The following is a 24,482-nucleotide window of genomic DNA, read 5'->3' on the forward strand; positions in this document are numbered from 1 at the left end:
TTCATTATCACTCATAAGCACGAATAAATGCAATATGAGTATTTAACAAGAATTTTAGAAATGATCCTAAACAGTGGATCAAAAGATTGTGATCTTGACCAATAATTAGTTTTTGGATCAGGGGCCACAAAATTTTTGAACGGCCCCTAAATCGAATTTTCGTATTTTTTACGGAATAAGGATATCATACTGAGTTAAGTGATAGTTTGGGCTTGGCTACACTATATGTAGTTCTCCATATATAAGGCTTACAAGAAAATTGTTGTTTGAAATATATTGGATCTTTTGATTCAAAAAGACGAAATGAATCAAATTGAATTTTTAAATACAAGGGGCAGAAGATGAGTATAAAACAAATAATATTGCAGGTTTATCGGGCTACGTGCTGAAAGAAAATGCAATGAATTCGGAATTAAGCATCTTGGTTTTAAGAGCAAACATATTCATAAGATCATTACAGCAAATAGTGACCAGTAAATGGAAATTATTATTATTTGATACATTAAGGATCATGTCCCTTAGTACAACATTCACCCTATTCATAAACAAAAGGCAATTCAAGGAAAGCGGGTGTGCAATGAATTAAAGATATCTAAATATAGAAACAGGACATCTTAAATATACTGTAGTATTTGCTTGTCACTTTCACTGTGTATACGGCAAGAAAAACTGTTTCAAATGTTTAACAAAGAATTATTTTTATGCACAAAAATTAGAAATGCCTTTCTCGGTGATATCTTTCGACGCTGTATGCATTTACTTCATAGCAAATCACCCATGCAAACATGACTTCATTGAAATGAATAAATAAAATAAAGTCCAGGAAATTTGGGACTGTAGGTGCCTGTCTCCTGGTGCATAATTGTTCTTTGGTTGAGCAATTTACCTTACGCATTATCCTACTTCTAAGTGATCAATCGTATTCATACACATTTGCAAGAACGGTATATTTAACAGTAATTCGGGTTATAACCATCAGTGAAATTGGAATTTCAAGAAAACAGAAAAGCTTTTATTAATTAGCAGAATGTACAAGGATTATTCATAGACAATTTGATGAAAGTTTATAAATCCTATTGTTTTAGAAAGTAACGCACTGATTTTCAATTATGATAACTGACTTTATCATACATCATAATTTGTGTTCATTTGAAGAAAGTATTAATTGTTCCTCATAGTATTTCCCATGCAGAAATCATTATAATGAAAATTTTTGATACGAAAATAAAGGACAGTGTACTGGGAAGCTAGACTTCATGCGATAGTTGCTCACAAAATTATGCATATAAACAGAAAACATACAGTAACCTTACAATTTGATGGATGGAATATCGTGCATACAGTTTTTTTTTTTCTTAGGCTTCACTGTAATAGTAATCCGACCCTTTCTCTACATCAGTTGTTCCAAACTCAAAATCCACATCATCGAGATCAATATCATGGTGGTAGACCCATATATTTCTACCGCGACTTTTCGTTGGACACTTTTTAATTCCAGGCAAATCATCTTTGTCGAACTTGAAGTAGTAATCCACATACTGTGAAGCCTCTCGTAACATTCTCCGTCCATCATCCCAGTTGTTTCTGATGATAATGGATTTATCAACAGACGGTGGAACTTCTGTAAGATATACTCCTTGACCAAAAAAGGCATCACCTTTGCCACCAGTCGACATGCGAATTCGTTTAGAGTTCAGGATTCCTTTAGCTCCATCTTTATCAGTATAGTGGTACACAGCCATGATACACAGTGTGTTCGACTTCTAGAAAAGTAAATATAGAAATATCTTATTAGTTCGATTTCAATTATAATAATATAGCATAATAGATAAAACTCATCGAAAAGTAAAATTTTTTTTTTTTCTCTTTCCCTAGCGATAAAATAGAATTGTTTATTATGGCGCATACATATTCTTCGATACAATAACTAGTGATACATTGATAGTACTAATATTCGTTCTGGCATAAGCAGGGCCGGCTGCTACCATATGTGCAACACGTGCATTTGTACGGGGCGACAAAATCTGTTCTAACTACAGCATTTTAAATAAATATTTCTTGTTGGAAACCCACTTCATGATGATGATAGTTAAATTTATTCAGTTGACCTTCTATTTGAATACTACATTCATAAGTAATGTTTAGGTCGTATTAATGTCACGTTTAGGTCATGTTTAGGTCACGTGGACAGTGCTAAAACAAATGGTCAAACAAGTTTCAGCATGAACTGCTTGGTTGTTGTCACATATAAGAACTCAATTTTCGAACAGTATCGAACACTTGTTTCATTTAGTCAGTTACCACAGTTTTAATATGAAAACTAGTGTTGTCTTTCTCATAAAGAAGCTCTTTATCATTGAAGATGGAAACATTTCTTTTTTAATTGTTATTAACAGATCTAAAAGGAAAATCAAGAAACAAAGTCAAAAGAGCTAGTCGCACTGGAATTGCAAACTGATATATTGAGACTGAAGCTAGATATTGAATTCCATAAAAAGGATTACAATATTTCCTCCGCAGATGTGTTTGCTTTATCTTTTTTCTAAATATATATATATATATATATATATATATATATATATATAACAACAACAACAACAATGAGATTGTATTTGTAGTGTTTAGGCCTTTGTAAGTGCGAGTGGGGCAGCATACTTAAAATCATCGCTTTTAAGATTTGTTCTTTCTGGAGAAAGGAGGGGGGGTGGGACGAAAATGATCCCATTGCGCGGGGCTGTAAATTGCCTAGAGCTGGCCCTGAATATAAACAGATATAAGTCTCCACGTATGACAAAAGAATTGAAAAGCTCATGTTCCGCTGTGACAGACAGATCCATTCCGGTGATAATTGTGCGAAAATCTATAAAAGGCAATACAGTAATGTTAAAAATAATTCATTTCTCCTTCAAAAACTTTCCAACCTTTATCCGTAAATCATAATAGAAGCAAACAAATACATAAAGGAGATTTATTCTTTTCAAGCATAACTATATTCCTTTCAAATATTTCTCTTTGTTTATAGTCTGCGTTTATATATTCTTAATGGAGGCACCCTTAATTTCCTAGGTAGCCCAAGGGGATGGTTCGGGGGGGTCTGGATATACCCCTTTGAAACCAGAAATGAAAAAAAAAAAAAAAAAAAAAAAAAAAACATGCCCTTCTCATTCTTCCCTCTGAACTCCAGCCTTGCGAGGAATGCATTGCTTGTAATACAGGATGACGAATGATTGGAATATCCCGGAAAAGTCAGGGAATTTGAAATTTCTAGAAAAATTACGGAATCCTCAGAATTCCTGCTACTAGTCAGAAAAGTTCCTAGCTTTCGAAAGCATAGTGCCGTTCTGTAATAGTGTGGACATTTTTTTATCATCATTTTTCGTCATCGCTTCTCTGCAGTATCAAACATGTTATTTCAGAAACAGTTTTCTACTGCTCCTTTAACTTGTCATTTGGTACAGACAGTAGTTGACGGAATAATGAAAACAAAAAGTTATGTGGAAAGAAAGTTCTATTAATATTTGATTCAACAGAGAAAGGAACGCAGATATTGTAAAATATTTTACAAGACATTATTGGATATGTATTTCTTATAATAGTGGATATGTACTTTTTATAATAGTTCAGATCATAATAAAAGGAAAATTGTTGTATTTGAGTGAACAGAGGAAGGAACATAGATAATGTAAAATCTTTTCCAATACTCTTTTCATATTCTTTTACTTGACATTTCTTCATAGTTTGTTATTAAAATACTTACCAACATATCCTCATTTTATTGTGAAGTAGTTTAAATTGATCGAGTCCATGGTGTGATAACCACAGTATTTCATATCACGGACAGACCCCCATCACGAAATCCGGGCTATGTGACTGTAGTTGAGTATCGCAAGTTTTAAATATTCACATATATTATTAATTCTTATATTGAAGCATAATAATTATTTTAGGAATACAATCTTAATTCATTTAAAAACAACGCTTTAAAATTGCAACCTACTCTATCGTCTATATTTATATCAGTCAGTCATTTTTAATGAAGAATTTCACAATGAACTTTAATTGTATATTATGCAAGATAGTGAAAGATAAATGACTAATTAGCTCTGTATTCTACGTAATCTTTTTTTGAACTAGAGAAACAGATCACTGAAAAAAACCAACGTTTATTTATAAAATAATAACTGTGTGACAGTTTCGCCAACTAATTTAACATGCTGGCTTCATCACATACTTTAAAAGCAAGGAAGAGTTGCATCTAAATATAACTGAATGCTGGAAGATGGTTCTGAACGCTGATTTGCTGACCGAAACGGATTTAGCCAATCATAACAAAAGTTGACAAAAGTGAAACTAAACACCACGCTAAAATTGGGGTATTAAATTCCAAATTTAGTATGTAGATATCATTCAATAAAATTAAAACTAAGTCCAATGCAAGCTAATGTTGGAAGCTACGTATGCAGTCGATAAATTTTGCCAATGTCTATCAATATATTTAAGCAACCTTGGCTTCTTTGTAAAACAACAGATATTCAGGCAAGCAGAAATACACAATTTGGCTTCGTTTCGTATGTTTACGCTTAACATCTTTATATAATACTGAGGTTATCAAGAAGACTTTCGCTTTAAAGTGACATCCAAACCGCTACTTGGTTTACACATGAAAGAAGGGTTGTGGTTCCACCGAGAATTGAACATGGGACAGAGATAAAACTAATGCAGATGGTTTGATATGTGGAAACGTCACCATGAAGTTCACACGATTTAAAGCATTTTTCATTCTTTTTTCTTTTTGGTTGAAACTTTTTTTTTTTTTTTTTTTTTTTTTTTTTTTTTTTTACCAGTCAACCCTGTTCAAAAGCTTCATGCTATCGAAAACTAGAATGTATTGTATAAAGGATAGATTCAGGCCATTTCGATAACAATTTTTTTAATTGTAAAAATTTCGCGACACACCCCATTGAACTGCGCGACATAGTGTGTTGTGACACACTTTGGGCAAGCCTAATTTACACTGTGGTCGCCGAGAACAAACATACAATATTACACAGTAAGGCCATGTTTTCCAAGTCTAAAGAGGCAGCGCAATTCCGATTCTTATTTTTAGGAACTATACGCGGAACTATACGTTTATGTGCTCTGTGGCGTTATGCTGGAGGTTACACTAAGCCAAGCCAATTATGTGAGACAACTTTTAATCATCATAAAAATACTGTCTTTTGTACGTTTTGTATGAGTTTGTGGGCAGAAAGTAGTGCAGTGTTCTTGTGTGCTTACTGGAATTTAATACATAGTTCCAGAAAATAAAAGACTAAACTCTGCAACTACAACAACTGAAATGACAAACTGAGAAGCAGAACTGGAACCTTGCAATACAAGAATAATGAACCTCCGGACTATGGAAGTAAATCCTATACCCTAAATTACTCCGGAAATAATAAAACAGAGGCCGTAGTGGGTGAGTGGTAAAGCGCTTGTATCTGATGCGTGGGATCCTTGGTCTGACTCCAGCTCCCGTCAAGTGAGTTTTGTGGTACACAAACACCGTGTGCGTGGTTTCTCTCGTGGTTCTCCCGTTTCATCTCATTTTCATCATTCCACTATTATTATCCATCTCATCATCATCGTTTCCTTTAGCCTTAGCCTTCGTGCATAATCGTGAAAAATGAAGCTACAAATAAATAAATAAATAAATAAATAAATAAATAAATAAATAATAGAATCAAGATAACCAGTCTATAATATTGTAATTTTAGGTGTTACAAACGGCAGAGAACGTGCTAAAAGATAGGGATAAAGAGATGAGAGAGGATATTCCTATAAAGCTTCCTTGTACATAAGTAAAAGAAAATTATAGGATGCAGAAGCATTTAGATGGCTACCTTATAATCAAGAGTCACTCGAGCTCAGGCTTACTCTCCTCAAAGGAGCTCGCGCTCACGAATCTCAATGAGGCTTTCTCAGACTTATGCTGTCTAGATCTCATGCTCATTATTTTCAAAGGGGTTCGTGCTCTCTCCGTTTCATACTGTCTAGAGCTCAGGCTTATTATCCGCAAAAGGGCTCGCCCTCACTAATCTCAATGAAGCTCACGCTATCTCAAGACTCACACTTTCTGAAACTTCGGCCTACTATCCTCAAAGGAGCTCGCGCTCACTAATCTCAATGAGACTTACACTGTCCAGAACTCAGGCTCACCAATTCCAAAGGGGTTCGCGCTCGCCCGACTCACACTGTCTAGAACTTAGGCTCAATTTCCTGAAAAGGGACGTCCCCACTAGTCTCAATGACACTCACGCTATCTTAAGACTCACGCTGTCTTAAAATTCTAGCATACTATTCTCAAAGAAGCTCATGTTCGCTAATCTCAATGAGACTCACGCTTTCTCAGACTTATGCTGTCTAGAAATCAGGCTCACTATCTTCAAAAGGGCTTGCGCTCTCTAATCTCAATGAGGCTCACGCTATCAGATTTACATTGTCTAGAACTCAAGCTTATTATCCTCACAGGGGCTTGCACTCACTAATCTCAGTGAGGCTCACGCCTTCTCAGACTTATGCTGTCTAGAACTCAGGCTCATTATTTTCAAAGGGGTTCTACTCTCTCCGTCTTACACAGTCTACAACTCAGGCTCACTTTCCTCAAAAGGGCTCACGCTCACCAATCCCAATGAGGCTCACGCTATCTTAGATTCATACTGACTAGAACCCAGGTTTATTGTCCTCACAGAGGCTTGCGCTCTTTGATTACAGTGAAGCTCACGGTTTCTCAGACTTATACTGTGTAGAACTCAGGCTCATTATTTTCAAAAGAGTTTCGCTCTCTCCGTCTCATACTGTCTAGAACTCAACAGCTTATTATCTTCACAGGGGCTTGCTTTCAATGAAGTTCACATTAACTCCATCTCTTACCCATTTATGTAATTGGGATTGGGCTGTGATTTAGTATCGACTCTAAGCGCTTGTGCTCACACGTGCTCGCGCTCGATTATTGAGTTCGAGACCGATTGACACCTTTGATTATAGAGTACTCGACTAAATTGTAAATCAAATTATTATTATTATTATTATTATTATTATTATTATTATTATTATTATTATTATTATTATTATTATTATTTGCAAAATATGTATTCCTGTTCAAAACAAATAAATAAATGAATAAATAATAAACAATTACTAGTGCCGCTTGCACACCACGTGAAGGAATTTAGTTTGTATGACGTTATATTTTCTCAATTATTACTTAATCCTTAAGTGATAACAGACGTCCACTATTTCCGGTTTTATTAGATTAGTGTGGAGATAGAATACATGCTTAGGGCACTTAACTGATTACAAAAAAGCACTTCTAGCTATCATAATTTTCGCTCTAGAAAGATCAAAGATAAAACTGGAAATGATTGATTTTTATCACCTTCGGATTTAATATTTGCTCCATCAACGAACTAGATCCTTAATTTTTGACTCTGTATTATTGGCCAAAGCCCATCCTGATCTATCAAAGTACTTCTCGAGATATTTCTCCTCAGTCAAACGAACACACAGATGCACGGATATAGTACATACATAAAAGAATTTTGGTAAATCAAACTCCTTAAAAGTAATAAATAAATAAAAGAACTTGGCCACCACTTCTCTTGAAAAGCCCTACACCCTTATTTACAGTTCGAACCAAATGAAACAATTGTAGATTTCTTTGGCGAATTAAGTCCTTTAATAAAGCCTAAGTGATAGATTTTTCGACGTGTGGTTCCCAGGATATGACCTAGAACAAGGTGTGTGGACAAGAGCTTCTGGAAGAAGACTATACGTACCATGGGCACCCGCAGGATTTTTCCTAGGAAGGTGCAAGATATACACACTCACACACGCACATATATATATATATATATGTATATCAGGGCTAAAATTTCCGGTCGCCAATGGCGACTAGAAATTAAGAACTGGCGACCAATGTTCAGTAGAAATTTTTCTCCCTAAACTCTCAGGACTGCGCAGTTTCTGTTTCGCACGAAAAAAATTGTCACTGGGTGAGAGAAAACACCGAATGTGCAGTCTTCACAACGGACATAGAAAGTGAAGTCTTCACAAGATTGTAATTCGCCCCTCCTTTCCTGCCCTCAGAGTGTCTTAGCAGAGTGGTAGAATATAAACTTTGTTTTCTTCACTGACGTTGAATCAGAGACTCAAAAAGATTTACAATGAAAACTTGATTACGAGTTACCCTTCTTCCAATTGTCACATTTTGTGCAGTTTTACCTGTGAGTATGCTTCATGTAAGAGAGGCTTTGGCAGTTTCAACAGAGTTAAGACTGCAAACAGGAATTTACTGAAGACCGACACTGGATGATTTGCTGACAATTTTCATCAATAATCCTTCACTTAAGGACTTTTACCCGAGAACTAAATCGACAACTGATACTTGAGTGCAGATAGAGAAAGAACGTTACATAAACGTGGTATTTTAAAGATATTTTTGAATATTTATATGAATTGTGGAAGGGGTGAGCGCAACAGTGGCCTAACCCACATTTTTTTTAAAAAATGGAGAAAAATCAAAGTTAAACACATGTGCTTTTTGTACAATATACCTAAAGCAACCACAAGTTGTTGAATGTGTCATACATTGTATATATATATATATATCTATATATCTATATATCTATATATATATATATATATATATTGTAAAAAAGACACATGTGTTTAACTTTGATTTTTCTCCATTTTTAAAAATGTGGGTTAGACCACTGTTGCGCTCACCCCCTAAATTCAAAATTGATTATTCTGAATCTACTTGTCTGGTTTTGAAATTTTATGCCCTAATGTAAATCTCTTTCTTTGTCAAACCAAAGAATGCCTTGGGAGGGCGGAGGGGACCTCTCATAATTTATACGTGATGTATACTGATGACCATCATTTTTGGATTGGCAAGTGCGTCTGACTTTGAAATTTTGCGCCCTGCATATATTCCACTCTCCCTCACACAATCACCTTAAGAGACGTGTGCGCATAATCCTTCATATCAAACTGAACAATTATTTTAGCACATAGTATAACTTCACGTTTTCAAAAGAACCAACAAAAGGTGAAATTATGTTTTCAACTCAACTGACGGATACTATCATTCAAAATACTTTGTCATTGCATTCATCAGGCTGAATATAATCATTACTGGAAAGAAAATGTAAAACATCACACAGGGGAAGGGAGTGATTACAATCTTGGGGATGGGCTCGACTAAATTTTGTTACGCCTAATCATTTATTTGATTGTTGATTTTGAAAGCAAACTTTTATCAATATAAGAGTCTATAAATGTTAACCTGTTTCGAAAATCCAGGGAGGGGCAATTGCCCGCTCTTGCCCCTCTCTGTGGGCGCCCATGATACGTACTACCTAGCCACTCATCTTCTAGAAATGCCTATTCGATTAAAAAGACATTGAACTTAAATTGCTACTTCGTTAAACAGAATTCGAAATACTATTTTGGAAAATCAGCTCATTAACACCTTTGAAAGTACTTACAAGTATAATTCCTGAAGTGGTATGAGTTGTAACAATTTCCTCGCACTTTGAATCCTTATCAGTGAGATCTAGTTATCCAACTGGTTTGGAGGTCTCTCAAAACTTGAACACTGTAAAATGATCCTTTATCATACTTTTACCAATATACAGTGAGAAATCTGACTAATATGAGCTACCAATGTTCTATATTAGGCTATAATTAAAGCATACAAAGTACAAGTTTTAAAATACCTTCTTTTGTTTTGTTTGATTTATGACCCTAGTATTTCCCTTCTTTTTTTACACTGGAAGCATCTTCTGAGGGATGAACCACTAAAGAAAATACCAAGATTCCATTCACATCCTACCTTATGTTCAAAAATTATTCTTAATTATTAATTATTTGTAAATATTAATTTGTAAAAATTATTCTTACTATTTACACACTAAATGAACATTCTTATTTACAGGCCATTATATACGTATATTACTTTAACTGTTGCTACAAAATTAGTATATTAACATTTCTGAAATATACATAACCGTGAAACAATGTAGTTATTTGCTGAAGTGAAAGTTCATAGATAACTGTTAAAAAAAATATTCAAGAGAAATTAACTTATTATTTAATCGAGATTTTAAAGCAGATTTCGTGATAATTCCTAGATTAATTCCAGCTTCCATCTAAAGAACCTTCTTCAAGATTTAATTCTGGCATCTTAGTCTTAATAGAGTATGATTCATGTATTTGCAGTGTTGAAGAATGTTTCATGGAGTTTTTTTTTAAACGATTTTAATGACGTACTTTCAGGTTGCCAAACGTTTGATAATCTGAAACAGCAAGATCATGGTATTTTGGGTACCCAACACTGATTAAATGAAAACAATAAAGATTTCGAAAACTACGGAATTATTAAAATATTTAATTTTTTTTTAAACAAATTATTTCCAATTTCAGGATAAATATTGCAAGCGGATTGAAGGTTTGGTTATGGGAACTCGTTCATCTCCATTATTATGGATATCATTATGAACCATTACAATTCTATTATAATAAATAGCTCAAATAAATACTATAGACATGTGGATCATATTACCCTTCTACAGAGAGGATGAATACTTTCAATACTCAATGAGGATCAGAAGAGTAAAGAATTACATTAACCCATTTTAATCCAGCGTTACCATTTGGTAAAGTAAAACATATTCATCCTTTTTAATTTTTAGAAAATGTTAGGTATACAACCCTGAAGAGCTGCCTCTTGTGTTGTAGTGTAGGATGACTGGAAATAGTAGTGGTACAGAGAAGACGGTGTCAAATTTATATTTGTGTGAGTGAACTGCGTCTCCTTCGTTGCCCTTTCCGAGAATTCAAAAATGACTCACCCGGAGGGATATGTTTGCTTTTTGTTTCCTCTTATGTCTTGTTCTTTCCATTTTTCCCGCATGTTTTGATTCATAATACATCGTTAAATTATGTAATGTTACCACGATTAATCAAACTTCATTTTCGTGCTCTCTGTAATCGATTGTTTTTGTATGTTTCCATTTGGTAACGCTGGGCTTTTACCGTATCAACTAGAGCAAAGCACCGTGTTATAAAAATAATAATTTTACAATGTAGGTAGAACGTAGATTACAAGATTTTATATGAATTTTGTAAATTCCACAAATATTCTTCTTCTTCTTCTACTACTACTACGACGACTACTACTACTACTACTACTACTACTACTACTAATGTGGTTTTAGTATCATTTTTCCCTCACTTCTCTTCATCTTCCACTTTAGTTTTATTATCAACGGAGGCTGTGTAATTGATCTCGTTTATATCCCTCTCGTTCTTACGGAGGATTGATCCTTTCCGAAATTATTGATGAACTATTGAAGAAGAGTCTTCACCAAACATAAAGAATATTTACATAGAGCCACCAGAGTCTCATGTTCTTTCCAATGAAGACTCCGGGGATGACGGTGGAAGCTTGCTGGGCAATCTTAGCTCCCGCCAACTTTCTGCAGATGTTAAGGCGGTATGTACGAACAACTGAAGATTAGGAAGTGAGTGCAGACCAAATATTATGATGGATCGCCTGCCAGACGAAATAAATTCAAATTCAGAGATCGATTCTTCTCAATCTCAAAGCTGTAGTTTTGATGAGCATTGGGCTGCCATGAAGACTTGTTCCCCTTTACATGGATCTGACATTGTTTTACAGATCCCAAGCTCTTCATTGAATGCACAAAAGCGTTTCTGTAGTAATACAAATAACAACACTACGTTTGCCATCAAATAGTTCTTTCCGAAAGAAGGAAAAAGATCTAGTAAAAATCATACAGTCTTTGTAGAAAGTAATTTTTCAAAGTTCTCTAATTTCAAAAGATGAATTCAAGTGTTTCTTGAAGATTCTTTTGTCTGGGTATAATTTACTTCCTGGATATCGATTTTACTGGGAATAAGACTTAGATATGTGAAATCAACTTGTGTATGATTTTATGAGGCGCAACAGAGTACGGGAGATAATGCGTTTTGCAGATAACAAACACAAGGTTGATAGATCAGACAAAATGTAGAAGCTGTGCCTACTAATAAGTAAACTCCAAAATAACTTTATGGAACACTTTATTCCTGTTCACCACCTTGATTTTGATGAATCAATGATAGCCTATTGTGGCAGATCTTTCTGTAAACAGTTTATTAGGGGAAAGTCGATTAGATTTGGATTCAAAGCATGGTGTCTGAATACATTCAATGGTTATCTGGTCAATTTTGATATATAACAAGCTAAAAAAAAACCAGAGTGATGACTGTGACAAAATATTTGGCAAGCCTTCAGCTACTATGGTTCGTATGTTGAATCAATTACCCATTGAGAAGCTCCTTTATCATTTGCATTTTGACAATCTATTCACTAACATGAACTTATTATCAAACTTAAAAAAATGTAGATAATTTTCTACCAGGACTATAAGGGAAAATCATGTTCCTCAAGACTGCTAAATCATTTCTACAAAGGAAGTAAAGAAGAAGGAAAGGAGTTTTCTGATTACAAAATCAGCGATGACGGTATTTTGGTAGCTCATTGGCAAGATAACAGTTACTGTTGCCTAGAGATGCAAAAAAGCCGGCTTTTTTGAATCGATGGTTTTTTTCACATAAAAAGCCGGCTTTTTTGGGAAAAAAACGAGAATTTTGGAAATTTTGGCTTTTTTCAACTTCATGATTTTTCTATCAAAATAGCTTTCTTATAGTATATTCTATAGTTAGATAAGAATTCCATGACCTGAATGTCATATTTCGCTCTGAAATTCACCATCAAGATGGATGGAGCACATGTTTTACGAATTAAAGCTAACATGAAGTATGTAGTATTAGAGGGTAATTTTAGAGGCTATTTAACTTTATTTTAACTTTTGAGTTATCGACATCTTTTTTCTTCTCTAGTTTGTCATCCGTGTTTCATTTCTAAGAGCTTTTAGTACTCTAGCTTCTAGCGCAAAAGTTAAACTTGCCCGTTTTTCTATTTATCCGTCAAAGCGTACGTTTTTCAATATATCCGTTAAACCGTACTTCCACATTTCTGTTATACTGTAGCTGTGAAGTGATTTAGCATTAATTTTCCGGACACAACCTTGAATACCAATTTATACAAATAATCAGTAGCGGATTTAGAAAAGTACTTTAGGAGGGGTTTTTCTGATTGTTTCGTTTCCTAAAAAGTCCTAATTTTATTTGGGAAGTGCTTGAAGTTTATGAGTACAGGTATAACTAATATTTCGCTTCGTTTATATGTTTAGTAATAATCTTCCGGATACAACTTTAAAAATCATTTTATACTGAGAATCAGTGGCGGATTTAGAAAAGTATTTTGGGAAGGGTTTCTTACTAATGTTTAGTTTTTTTAAGCATTCGTAATTTTTATTTGACGGAAGCTTAAAGTTTATGAGTAAAGACATAAATAATAGATATTTCGTTTGTTGCAGACATTCCGTAACTTTGGGGAACGGGCTTCAGTCCGAAAGACCGCCCCCCTAACCTTCGCAAAACCGTCACTGCTGGTAATTAGTAATAATAACGATTTAAAAACAATAAAAAAGGAAGTCGCCCAACTCACAGTACACGCACTATTTCTACATTCACAGATGGAGTGAAGAAAAGCTTTGTCAGAATGGTCGAATGCTGGTTGAATCCCGGACTTCCCGATAGAAGCTCAAAAGCTAATCACTCAGTCATGTTTGTTGTGCAGTTGTATTTAGCTTAACTTAAATATATTCCGTAGTCTTTTTTTTTGGGGGGGGGGAGTTCCGTAATGATATGTTGAATCCCTCTTGTTAAAAATTCAGAAAACTTGAGGATTGGGTAAACTGTGATGGTGGTTCTATAAAACTTAACTGTAGAATTTCAAGAATATACAGAACCAAAAGCTCTAGATGTTCAGCCTTTAAGTGTATCATATAAATCTAAGTATTTCTCTTATGTTTTATTTTAATTTTATTTTGTTTCAAAAAGAGGGTATGGAATATTTTGAAGTAAAAATACTACATACTATTGTGCTAGTTACTTGTGTATTCTTTAAAAGAAGTGTTTACTTTTAGTGTTGGCTGGTTAACACCAACTTTTTTTTAATAACTGGTTTAAACCACAAAAATAAAAAGAATGAAAAATGCGAATCGTGTGAACTTCATGGTGACGTTTCCAGATATCAAACCACCTGCAGTAGTTTTATTTCCCTTTGACCTTTTAATCAAGGTGTCTCATGTTCAATTCTCGGTCGAACTACAACCCTTCTTTCATGCGTAACCCAAGTAGCGGTTCGGATGTCAGTTTAAGCGAAAGTCTTCTCCTTGATAACCTCGGTATTTCGTAAGGATGTTAAGCCTAAATATACGAAACAAACCAAATTGTATATTTCTGCATGCCTAAATGTGTGTTGTTTTATAAAGAAGCCAATATTGCTTAAATATATTGATAGAAATTGGCAAAAGGAGGTGGGCGGATAAGGGCCATTTTTCGCCCATCAGACAACTGACAAATGAAGTGTCCGATTCTGACAAGTTTGCAATGTATTTGTATACTAGAAGATATGTTGCATATGTAAAGAAAATAGATACGCGATAAAGAAAATAGTAAGTCATAGAAATGAGTGCCCAAAAAGAGTTCGTTTCAGCGTTTTACGACATTTTGGTAATGTTTGCTGTCTTTGATGGAGGCTTTTAGGAAGAAGGAGTCGATGAACCAAAATAAATCTGACTCGTCATAATATAACGCTGTGTAACCTTTGATATGAGTACTAATTAATTTTGGTTCAGTGTGTCCTTCTACCTATTAGAGAACAAAATGTATTGCGTGAGAGTATATAGCGATGACTACCGTTCATACGCTGTAATGTACGAGTTCAACTGGAGACTCCAGCTCTGATGTTATTTACCGATTGTGACTGAAAATACATGCTCACCATGTCAATAAAATATATAAAGAAAATGTATTGTTTGCGCGGATATGTGTGTAGGGCAGCAAAAATAGAGACAGCACGTTATGGAGTATTGAGAAAGCGTGTCATTTCTGAAAGTGGTATGAGTAAAGGTGCGAGCAGGAAAACCAGTCGCAGAATGGCATGAATTTCTCATATATATATATATATATATATATATATATATCGAAGAATCATACATACCACACGTCAATGAAGTACCTATGGGAATTCATTGATACGCTATATTGCAATACTAAGGGAAAGATGAAAAACAACGACCAACAATAACTACCTGATGTATCCGATCCAAGTTAATACATACCCATACCCACAAACACCCCCACCCCCCCATATATATATATATATATATATAGCCAATCTTACACTCACGAGCACTTAAGTGACGAAGGTATGTACTCTCTGTACATACATCATGACGATGCTTCTGTTCTCCGAGTTCAGTTACGATCACGACACATAAAATTTAAAACCTATAATATTTGGATCAAAACAGAGCAAAGCAACATCGCACACATACAATGGTACTGTCAATGTAAAGTAGGCCTCGGGTCGTTAGATGTTGTGCGCATGTTGCTTCCGTACTATGGTTTCTGGCTTACTGGCGCCACAATTCCACCGCAGTTAAGAAACCAAGTCTAGAATATACTCACATACTACAAGATGGCGCCTGCAAGATGGTCCAGTGGCGATTCGGATGACGACAGCAAGCACGATGCCTAATCTGCAAACTAGCTACAAGTGTCTCCAGCTGTCTGATTATTATCTATGCTTGATTATTTCCGATGTAATATATTGATCTCTTAGTCGTAGTAGACTTCATTCTTCTTATTCTTGCCGTTAGTGTTATATTTACTATTGCTTTCTCGGATTACAACTCATGACATTAGTGTTTAGGTTCCATCATTAACACACGACTTACCTCTTTGTTTATTTTTTTACCTCTCACTTATAGCGCTTTCCGTTAAAATATATTTGTTTTCTTATTTTTATGAGGTATACTATTGAAAACCATGCATTTCACATCTGGGGCCTGATGGGCGAAAAATGGCCCTTATCAGCCCACCTCCTTTATCGATTGTCTACGTAGCTTCCAACATTAGCTTGGATTGGACTTTCAATGATATCTACGTACCGGTACTAAATTTGTAATTTAATACCTCAGTTTTAGCGTACTGATTATGGTACGTTGACCTTTAAATTTTACATGCAAAGCAATAACAGGATTTTCCCGTTATTGTCTTACATTTCAAGTAATGACGGGATTTTCCCAATGGCTAGGGCGGGAGATTCTCAACTTAAGAAATTTACTGACCGCACTTCTTTAAGCTTATGGGAGTTCTTCCGGCATAACCCCGCTGTTGCATAATAACATCAAGGCGAAACAAACTTATTTCTGTGAATATGTAATATAAATACATAAAGCAAAAAATCTAAGTCAAAAAAGCCTGGTTTAAACCAAAAAAGCCTGGTTTAAAACATCCCCCAAAAAACCGGTTTTCGGCATTTTCAAAAACAATCACGGTTCTTGCCAACTCTGCTTACTTTTGTATATAGGAGGTTAAAAAATTCTTATTATATACATTGGTTAATCCTGTGGAATTCATAATGTAAATATGTTGAAGAAAAATTGTTTGAAATATTTTTTCGAAATTCATAGTTTATTTTCGATGTTTTATACTATTATCAGCATCAACCACTAATTAAATGATTTTTTGTGTTATAGAGAAGCGATACAAAGTCTGTTTTATCAATTTAAAGCAGTATTTTGAAAAAAGCCCAAAATTTCCCAAGCAAAAAAGCAAAGCAGAAAAAACCGAGTTTTTTTCCAAAAAAGCCGGTTTTTTTCCGAGCCCTTGCATCTCTACTGTTGCCTCTACTGAAAATTCAGTACAACCAATCAACCATGTAAGAAGATATTCAAAGTCGGAAAGAAAGATGGTTTCTCTGGCACAGGTTGTGTAAAGTGTGGTGTTGGGCTTTTCATCTCTTGCTTCCACCCCTACCACAAGAAATACAAGTTTTGTACATGCTTCCTGTAGTTCCTTATGCGATAATTATTTGATATTTTTATTATTTTGTTATTTTGTAAAATGCAAAATTACATTTGAAATAAGATAAAGAGAACGATTAACTTTTGTGTTTTCTATTAAAAATCTTTATGTAATATGTATAGTACCTTTGTGGTATCACACATGTGGAATAAACTCATATAATAACCACATTTCCAATGATATTTTATTAACTCTAAGTTACCATATGGTAACGCAGCATCCCAATGAAACAAAGTTTAATTGATATTGTATTAGCCCAGCGTTACCATTTGGTAACGGACCCCCTGGGGAAATGCCATGACAAAAATCGAAAACAACTGCGTTTTGTTTACAAAAATATGTTTAGTGTGGTAGAATACTCAAGATGAGCAAGAAAATCGAAAGTTGGAAAACCTGGGCTATTATGGGTTAAAAATAAATTTATTTATTTATTTAGAAAACAACACAACATGCTTAATGTCTAATTATAGTGTCGTATAATACATACATATACATATATACTTTTACCCGTACGATTAATCAATGCACTTCGAGTGTCAGGTACTCGGTAATAATTTTGTTTCTAAATACATATTCTGACATATTGAATATATCTAATACATCAGTTTTATGACTTAATTCATTGTAGGAGTCACACATTCTCCACAGCGGAGATTTACTGAGAATATTTGTTCGTGCCTTTTCACAGAAAAATATACCAGCATTCCCTGGTCTTATTCTGCCTGTTGGAACGCTCAGATATATTTTCGTGAGTAGCTCTGGACAGTCAATTTTATTATTTAATACTTTATATAAAAATAGTAAATCAAACATCTTTCGTCGATTCGTCAACGTTAGGAAATTCAAACTCCTTACTAAGTCCACGTAGGGAATCTGTTTGGGATAGAAAGCTGTTTTCTTGTACGTAAGCATTTTTAGAAATTTAAATTGTATGTTTTCTATCACTTGTAAGTATTTATTTACATTCGGTGTCCAAATAACGCACGCATATTCTAATCGGGACCTTACGTACAAATTATAAAGTTTAATGAATGTTGACTCGTTTCTAAACTCTTTACCCATTCTATAGATAAAACCGAGGTTTCTGAATGCAGCGTTAGAGATTGCATCAATGTGATGAGAGAAGGTGAATTTTGAATCAAAAATTACTCCTAAATCTTTAACTGAATTTGGTTTACACAGAGATATGCCATTAATTATATACAGATGATTGATGGGATTTTCTTTCCTTGAGAACGATAAAGACTTGCATTTAGAGATATTCAATGAAAGTTCGTTTTTGGCACACCATTGCCCAACACCCTGTAAATCCTGTTCGAGTTGTGTGCATCTATTGTGCTTATTTTAGAATATAATTTGAGATCATCGGCAAACAACAGAAAGTGAGAGTTTTTAACATAGGTTGAAATATCATTAATTACAAGAAGAAATAATAGCGGACCTAAATGGGATCCTTGAGGAACACCTGATAATGTGGTAAATTTCGTGGTAATATATCCCTTGTAAGAGACAACTTGCTCTCGATTGCACAAGTAGGAAGAGAAGTACTCTATTGCTCGTTTAGAAAAATTGAAAGATACCAATTTCTGTAGTAGCACGTCATGGTCAACTCTGTCGAAAGCCTTACTGAAATCCGTATAAATGACGTCCACTTGACCGCCTTTGTCTAACTCTCTTGCTATGTAATCCGTTATTATTGCTAGATTGGTTGTTGTGGATTTATTCCTTAAAAATCCGTGTTGATGCTCAGATATGACAGGCTTTACATGGTTTAAAATTCTGTTGTATAATATGGTTTCAAGAACTTTTGCAAAGGAAGATAGGATGGCTACGGGTCTGAAGTTCTCTATCTCATTCCTGTTTCCAGATTTAGGAATAGGGCAAATGAGACCTTCTTTCCATTTATTCGGAAATATATTCGTTTTAATGGACATATTAAAGATAATGTGGAGTGGATGCTTGAATATATCTAAACAGCCCTTCACCACATACGGTGGAATGCCATCTATACTACAAGATGTTTTGGGTTTCAGCGCTTTAATAGCCTGCTCAATTTCTTCTAATTCTATTTCCTTTATATGAAAGGTGTCTAATATACTACATTCCGAATTATTTGTTATTAGATAATCTGTGTCGTATTTAGCGGGTACACTACTATATACCGACTGAAAATAAAGCACGAATGCCTGAGAAATTTCTTTGTTATGTTTTAACTCGTTACCATTATATGTTAGAGAATCTGACGAAAGATGCTTGGTTTTACTTTTAATAAAATACCAGAACTGCCGTGGGTCTTTTTCTACAGTAAATTCAGAATGTGAAATAAATGCCTTGTACGCTCTCGAAATTTCTGATTTAATTTCTTTTCGTAGTTCCAGGAACTGTTCACGATGGTATGCAATATTATTTAGCCCCTCTTTCCACTTTTTACGATGGTAAGATTTCCGTTTGATTTTTTTGATTATATCATACGTAAACCAGCACGGATAACTGGCATTGACGTGCTTTTTAGCAGGGACGCATCAGCTGAATACGTTATAAATCATTTCGTAGAATTTTGAAACAGTACAATTAACATCATTATTTTGAGAAAGGCAATCCCAAGATAAGTTTGACAATTCTATATACAATTTTGTGAAATCAGCCCTTTTAAAGTTGAAACCAGTTACTTTAGGAACTTGCTTTAATTTAGTAATATGATTAAGCGTTAAAGACACTAGGATTGCTGGGTGATGTCTATCCTCTCGAACAAGTGGATACTCTTTAGAAACAACTACATCTTTGATATTAGAAAGTACTAGGTCTAGTGTGCGGCCATTTGTGTTTTGTATGTCGTTGAATGATGATAAATTGTATAAGGACATAAAGTTATACACATCTTTACACTTGGTTGTTGAGGACATAAGATCAAAACAAGAATTTGTAATTTCTGCAATATTAAAATCTCCGATACAGAGAATTGTGCTTCCTGGTGGACAGTTACTCTCGATAAATTGATAAAACTCTTCGTAAATTTTTAAATTTGAATCCGGTGGAATATAAATGGCACAGACAAATACATCTAAAGAAATGGAAAAGAATAAAATCGCCATGGAAATAGAAAAGAATAAAATCGAGTGCCTAGATATTACCATTTTCAGAAAAGAAAAAATAAATAAATTTCATATTAACATCTATCGTAAACCAAATGCTTCAAACGTTTATACTCACTGTAAGTCATTCTACTTACGAAGTTTTGGAATTCCTGGATATTCTTTACACTTCGGAGCTTTCGACTCTCCCCGGGAGTCTTGGTCACGGAGGATAAAAATAGGAAGAAGGAAAAGGAAAACATCAAGGAATAAAATGGAACGGACTTACCCAAGGGAAGAGCTACAGATGACAAGGAGTGATCCTCCAGCTTGGGGCTTTAGGTAAGGCCAATAACCTCATCCTTTTAAAAAAGGCACTTGTTCAGAAACATTTACAGAAGCCTCGGACAAGGACTGATAACTTGGCACAACCTCAGCAAAAGAAAATGGACATGAGATTTGGAACATGGAATATTAGAAGTCTTTATATGGCAAGCGCATTAAAATACGTAACAAGTTGAGTTTAAAAAATACAGGATGGACCTAGTAGGAGTTCAGGAAGTTAGGTGGGAAAAATGGAACTGAATTACGGAAATTTTACGTTCCTTTACGTGGAAGGAAATAAAAAAATCACCAAGTAGGAACAGGGCTTTTTCTTCACAAACGAATAATATCAGCAATTAAGCGGGTTGAATTTGTTACTGACAGATTTTCTTTTATTACTCTTAAGGGTGTGGTGTGATATTATCGTTTTAAATGTACATGCCCTAACAGAATATAAGGATGACGATATAAAAGACTGTTTTTACGAAGAAGTGGAACGGATATTTGACCAACTTTCGCGATACCATTTGAAAATTCTACTAGGGGATTTCAATGCGAAGATAGGACCACAGGATATTTTCAAACCGATTATAGGGAACGACAGTCTGCATAAGGAAAGTAATGATAACTTTGTTAGACTCTGAATTTTGCAACATCCAAAAACCTTATCGTGAAGAGTACAAAATTTCCACATTGCGACGTTCATAAATACACTTGAACCTCACCAGACGGAAAAACACACAATCAAATTGATCACGTTTTAGTAGACAGGAAAAAACAGTCTAGCACAATCGGTCGTTGAGAGGAGCTGCTTGTGATACTGACTACCACCTGGTAGCAGCGATAATAAGAAATATATTATCGTTGGACAAAGGAAGTATTCAATGTCTGAAAACGGATAAATTTAATTTAGAGAAATTAGAAGAGAGCCAGTTAAGAAAGGAATACCAGATTGAAATTTCGAATAGATTCTCGGCTTTAGAAGATTTGGAGTACACTAGTGTTGAGGATACTTGTATTAAAATTAGAGATATCATTAAAATTTCAGCAAAAGAAAAATTGGACACGCGGAAATACGCAGGAACAAACCATGGTTCGACCAGTTGCATTAAACTACCAGAGAAGAGTAAACAGGAAAAATTACGATGGTTACAAAATCTGAATGAAATAACTACAAAATTTCGTAGACATCAGGCGGGAAACTTCCAAAACTTTTAGTACAAAGAAACGTGATTTTTTGAAAGCTAAAATTAAGGAACTTGAAGATAATAGTAAATATGAAAACATTCAGGACCTGTATAAGGGGATCAACGATTTTAAGAAAGGCTATCAACCTCGTGCTTATATATGAAAGAAAGCTGACGGAACAGTTCTCACGGATACAGAGAGCATCTTAAATAGGTGGAAAGATTTATTTGATGATTTACTTAACACGCAACGAAAAACTAGTTTGCGTGGAGAAAGGGAGATATACATTGTAGAACCGTATATTCCAGAACCCAACCGAATAGAAGAAGAAAACGTTATAAAGAAATTAAAGAAATACAAATCTCCGGGTGTAAACGAAATTCCGGCTGAGTTAATTTTAGCTGGAGGCGAAAAATTGTGGAACAAGATACACAAACTCATTCTCCTTATTTAGAACAAGGAAGAATTGCCGCAAGAGTGGAAAGAATCAATCATTGTTCCAATTCACAAGAAAGGCGACAAAACTGACTGTAATAATACGAGGCATCTCTCTTCTGTCAACATCCTACAAAATCTTTTCAAACATTCTATTTGCAAGATTGACCCCATACCCAGATGAAATTATTGAAGATTACCAGTGCGGATTTAAACGAAATTGATGAATTATCGACCAAATATTTACCATTCGACAAATACTCGAAAAGAAGTGGGAATATAATACCCCAGTAGAGCAACTATTTATTGATTTTAGAAAGGCTTACGACTCGGTTAGGAGAGAAACATTGTACAACGTCCTTACAGAATTTGGAAGATCGAGAAAGCTAATTAGATTAATTAAGGTATGTTTAAATGAATCCCAAAGTAAAGTCCGGGTAGGAAAAGTTTTGTCCACGATCTTTCACGTCGAGAATGGCCTGAAACAAGGAATTGCGTTGTCGCCATTATTATTCAACTTTATCCCGGAATATGCTATAAGGAAAATCAAAGATGCAACCAGGGTGTTCACCAGGTTATGGTATGCTGATGATGTAAATTTAATAGGGGATGATAGGAGAACAATAGAAAGAAATGCAGAGGTCTTATTAAATGCTTGCAGTGATTTGGGTTTAGAAGTAAATGCAGGGAAATTTAAATACATGGAAGTGCGTCGGGACCATAATACGACAAATTATGGATGCTTTATAATATTAAATAATACTTTTGATAAAGTGGATACTTTCAAATACCTAGAATTAATATTAAGAGACGAAAATCGTATTGACGAAGAAATTAAATGTCGACTAAAAGCAGGGAATTAGTGTTATTATTCAGTTCAAAATCTCTTGTCGTCGCGAATTCTATCGAGGAATTTGAAGCTTAAAATTATATAGAACGCTAATCATGCCTGTTGTTCTGTATGGCTGTGAAACATGGTCGCTTACTCTGAGGGAAGAACATAGACTGAAAGTATTTGAGAAGAAGATCCTACGTCGAATATTCGGACCGAAGAGGAACGGGAATGAGGAATGGCGGAAACTTCATAACGAGAAACTAATAGTTTATACGGTTTACCCAACATTGTTAGGGTCGTCAAGTCTAGGAGGCTTAGGTGGGCAGGTCATGTAGCTAGGATGGAAGAAAGAAGAAACGCTTTCAAAGTCTTGAATTGAAAACCAATCAGAAAACGACCATTAGGTAGACCTAGGCGCAGATGGGAGGACAATATTAAGATAGATCTCACAGAGATACGAATACAAAGTAGAAACTGGATCGAGTTGACTAAGGACAGAAGTCAGTGGAGAGCTTTTGTGAACGCGGCATTGAACCTCCGGGTTCCATAGGTCATAGAGTTAGTTAGTTAGTTTGGCAGCCTCGAAGCACTCCATTAAACTGGTAAAAAGACCCTGTGAAACATAATCGGAAATAGAGAACGCCACACATGAATCATACTTTAATGGAACTAAGATGCCAGAATTAAATCTTGAACAAGGTTCTTCAGAAGAAGCCGAAACATTAGGTATCTAGTAAATATCACCAAATCTAATTAAAAATCTCGATAAGGAAATAAGTTTTTTTTTTTTCAGTACTTTTGTAGCAGTTATCCATTAATTCTCAATTCAGGAACGGGCTAAATTGATTTATGGTTGTGCAGATGGAAGAATTGCTTTCTCTTGCAGTATCAGTTAACATTTTTTCATATAAGGGCTTGTAAGAAAAATTTTCATTTAGTATGTAAATGGTAAGAAAATGTTTACAAAAGTTTTAAAAGTGTCTTTGAATATAAGGAAGAAGACAGTGTGGCAAGTATATGAATGCAGGATTTAGGATTTAGATTTCTGGGCTATGGGCATCTATGTCCATTTAGCCCATCACGTATGAGGGATGACGTCCCTCGGCGAGCACACTATCCGAGGAAAGGGAAGCGGCCTGGGACCTATAAGTTAGGTACCAGCCCGACATTTGCCCGGTGTGAATGAGGAAAATCTTATTCTGGATGGCTGGCCTTTAAAGCGTTTTATATTCTTTCGACCGAGTGACCCCACCGGGAAACGAACCCAGGACCGCTCGCACTGAAGGCGAAAGCGTTAGCGACTACGCTAGACGGGACCACCAATATGTGAATGCAATCGATATTTGCTTCAGTAGTTTATCCCTCAGAAGGTGCTTCTAGTGTAAAGTAAGAGAAATATTAGGGTCATAATTCAAACAAAATAATGCGAGGCTTGTTAAGACTTATATTTTCTATACAATATATGATTACGTAACCAAAATAAAAACATTAGCATATTGTACCACATAAGCAATTATGAAACATAGGCTTAAGAAATAAAGAACATAAATATTTTACTTTGCAACATGTATTAGTAG

General features: G+C 34.9%; 1 protein-coding gene across 2 annotated transcripts in view; it reads right to left on the reverse strand.

Annotated features, from left to right (window-relative positions):
* Positions 1 to 990: 990 nt before the first annotated feature.
* LOC145689014 (uncharacterized) overlaps positions 991 to 24,482 on the reverse strand; it is a 49,921-nt gene continuing 26,429 nt past the window's right edge. The window contains exons 2-3 of one of the 2 annotated variants that reach the window (XM_081763153.1): positions 9,531 to 9,640; positions 991 to 1,763 (exon numbers count right to left, since the gene is read on the reverse strand). In XM_081763153.1, the coding sequence (XP_081619279.1) occupies positions 1,356 to 1,742 (387 nt within the window). In that variant the 5' untranslated portion in view covers positions 1,743 to 1,763; positions 9,531 to 9,640 and the 3' untranslated portion in view covers positions 991 to 1,355. The remainder of the gene's footprint in view (positions 1,764 to 9,530; positions 9,641 to 24,482) is intronic. The other variant, XM_081763154.1, reaches the window with a different exon arrangement.

This window comes from Thermobia domestica, chromosome 7 (genome assembly GCF_964235325.1).
Source record: "Thermobia domestica chromosome 7, izTheDome1.hap1.1, whole genome shotgun sequence".
NCBI classification, from domain to species: domain Eukaryota; kingdom Metazoa; phylum Arthropoda; class Insecta; order Zygentoma; family Lepismatidae; genus Thermobia; species Thermobia domestica.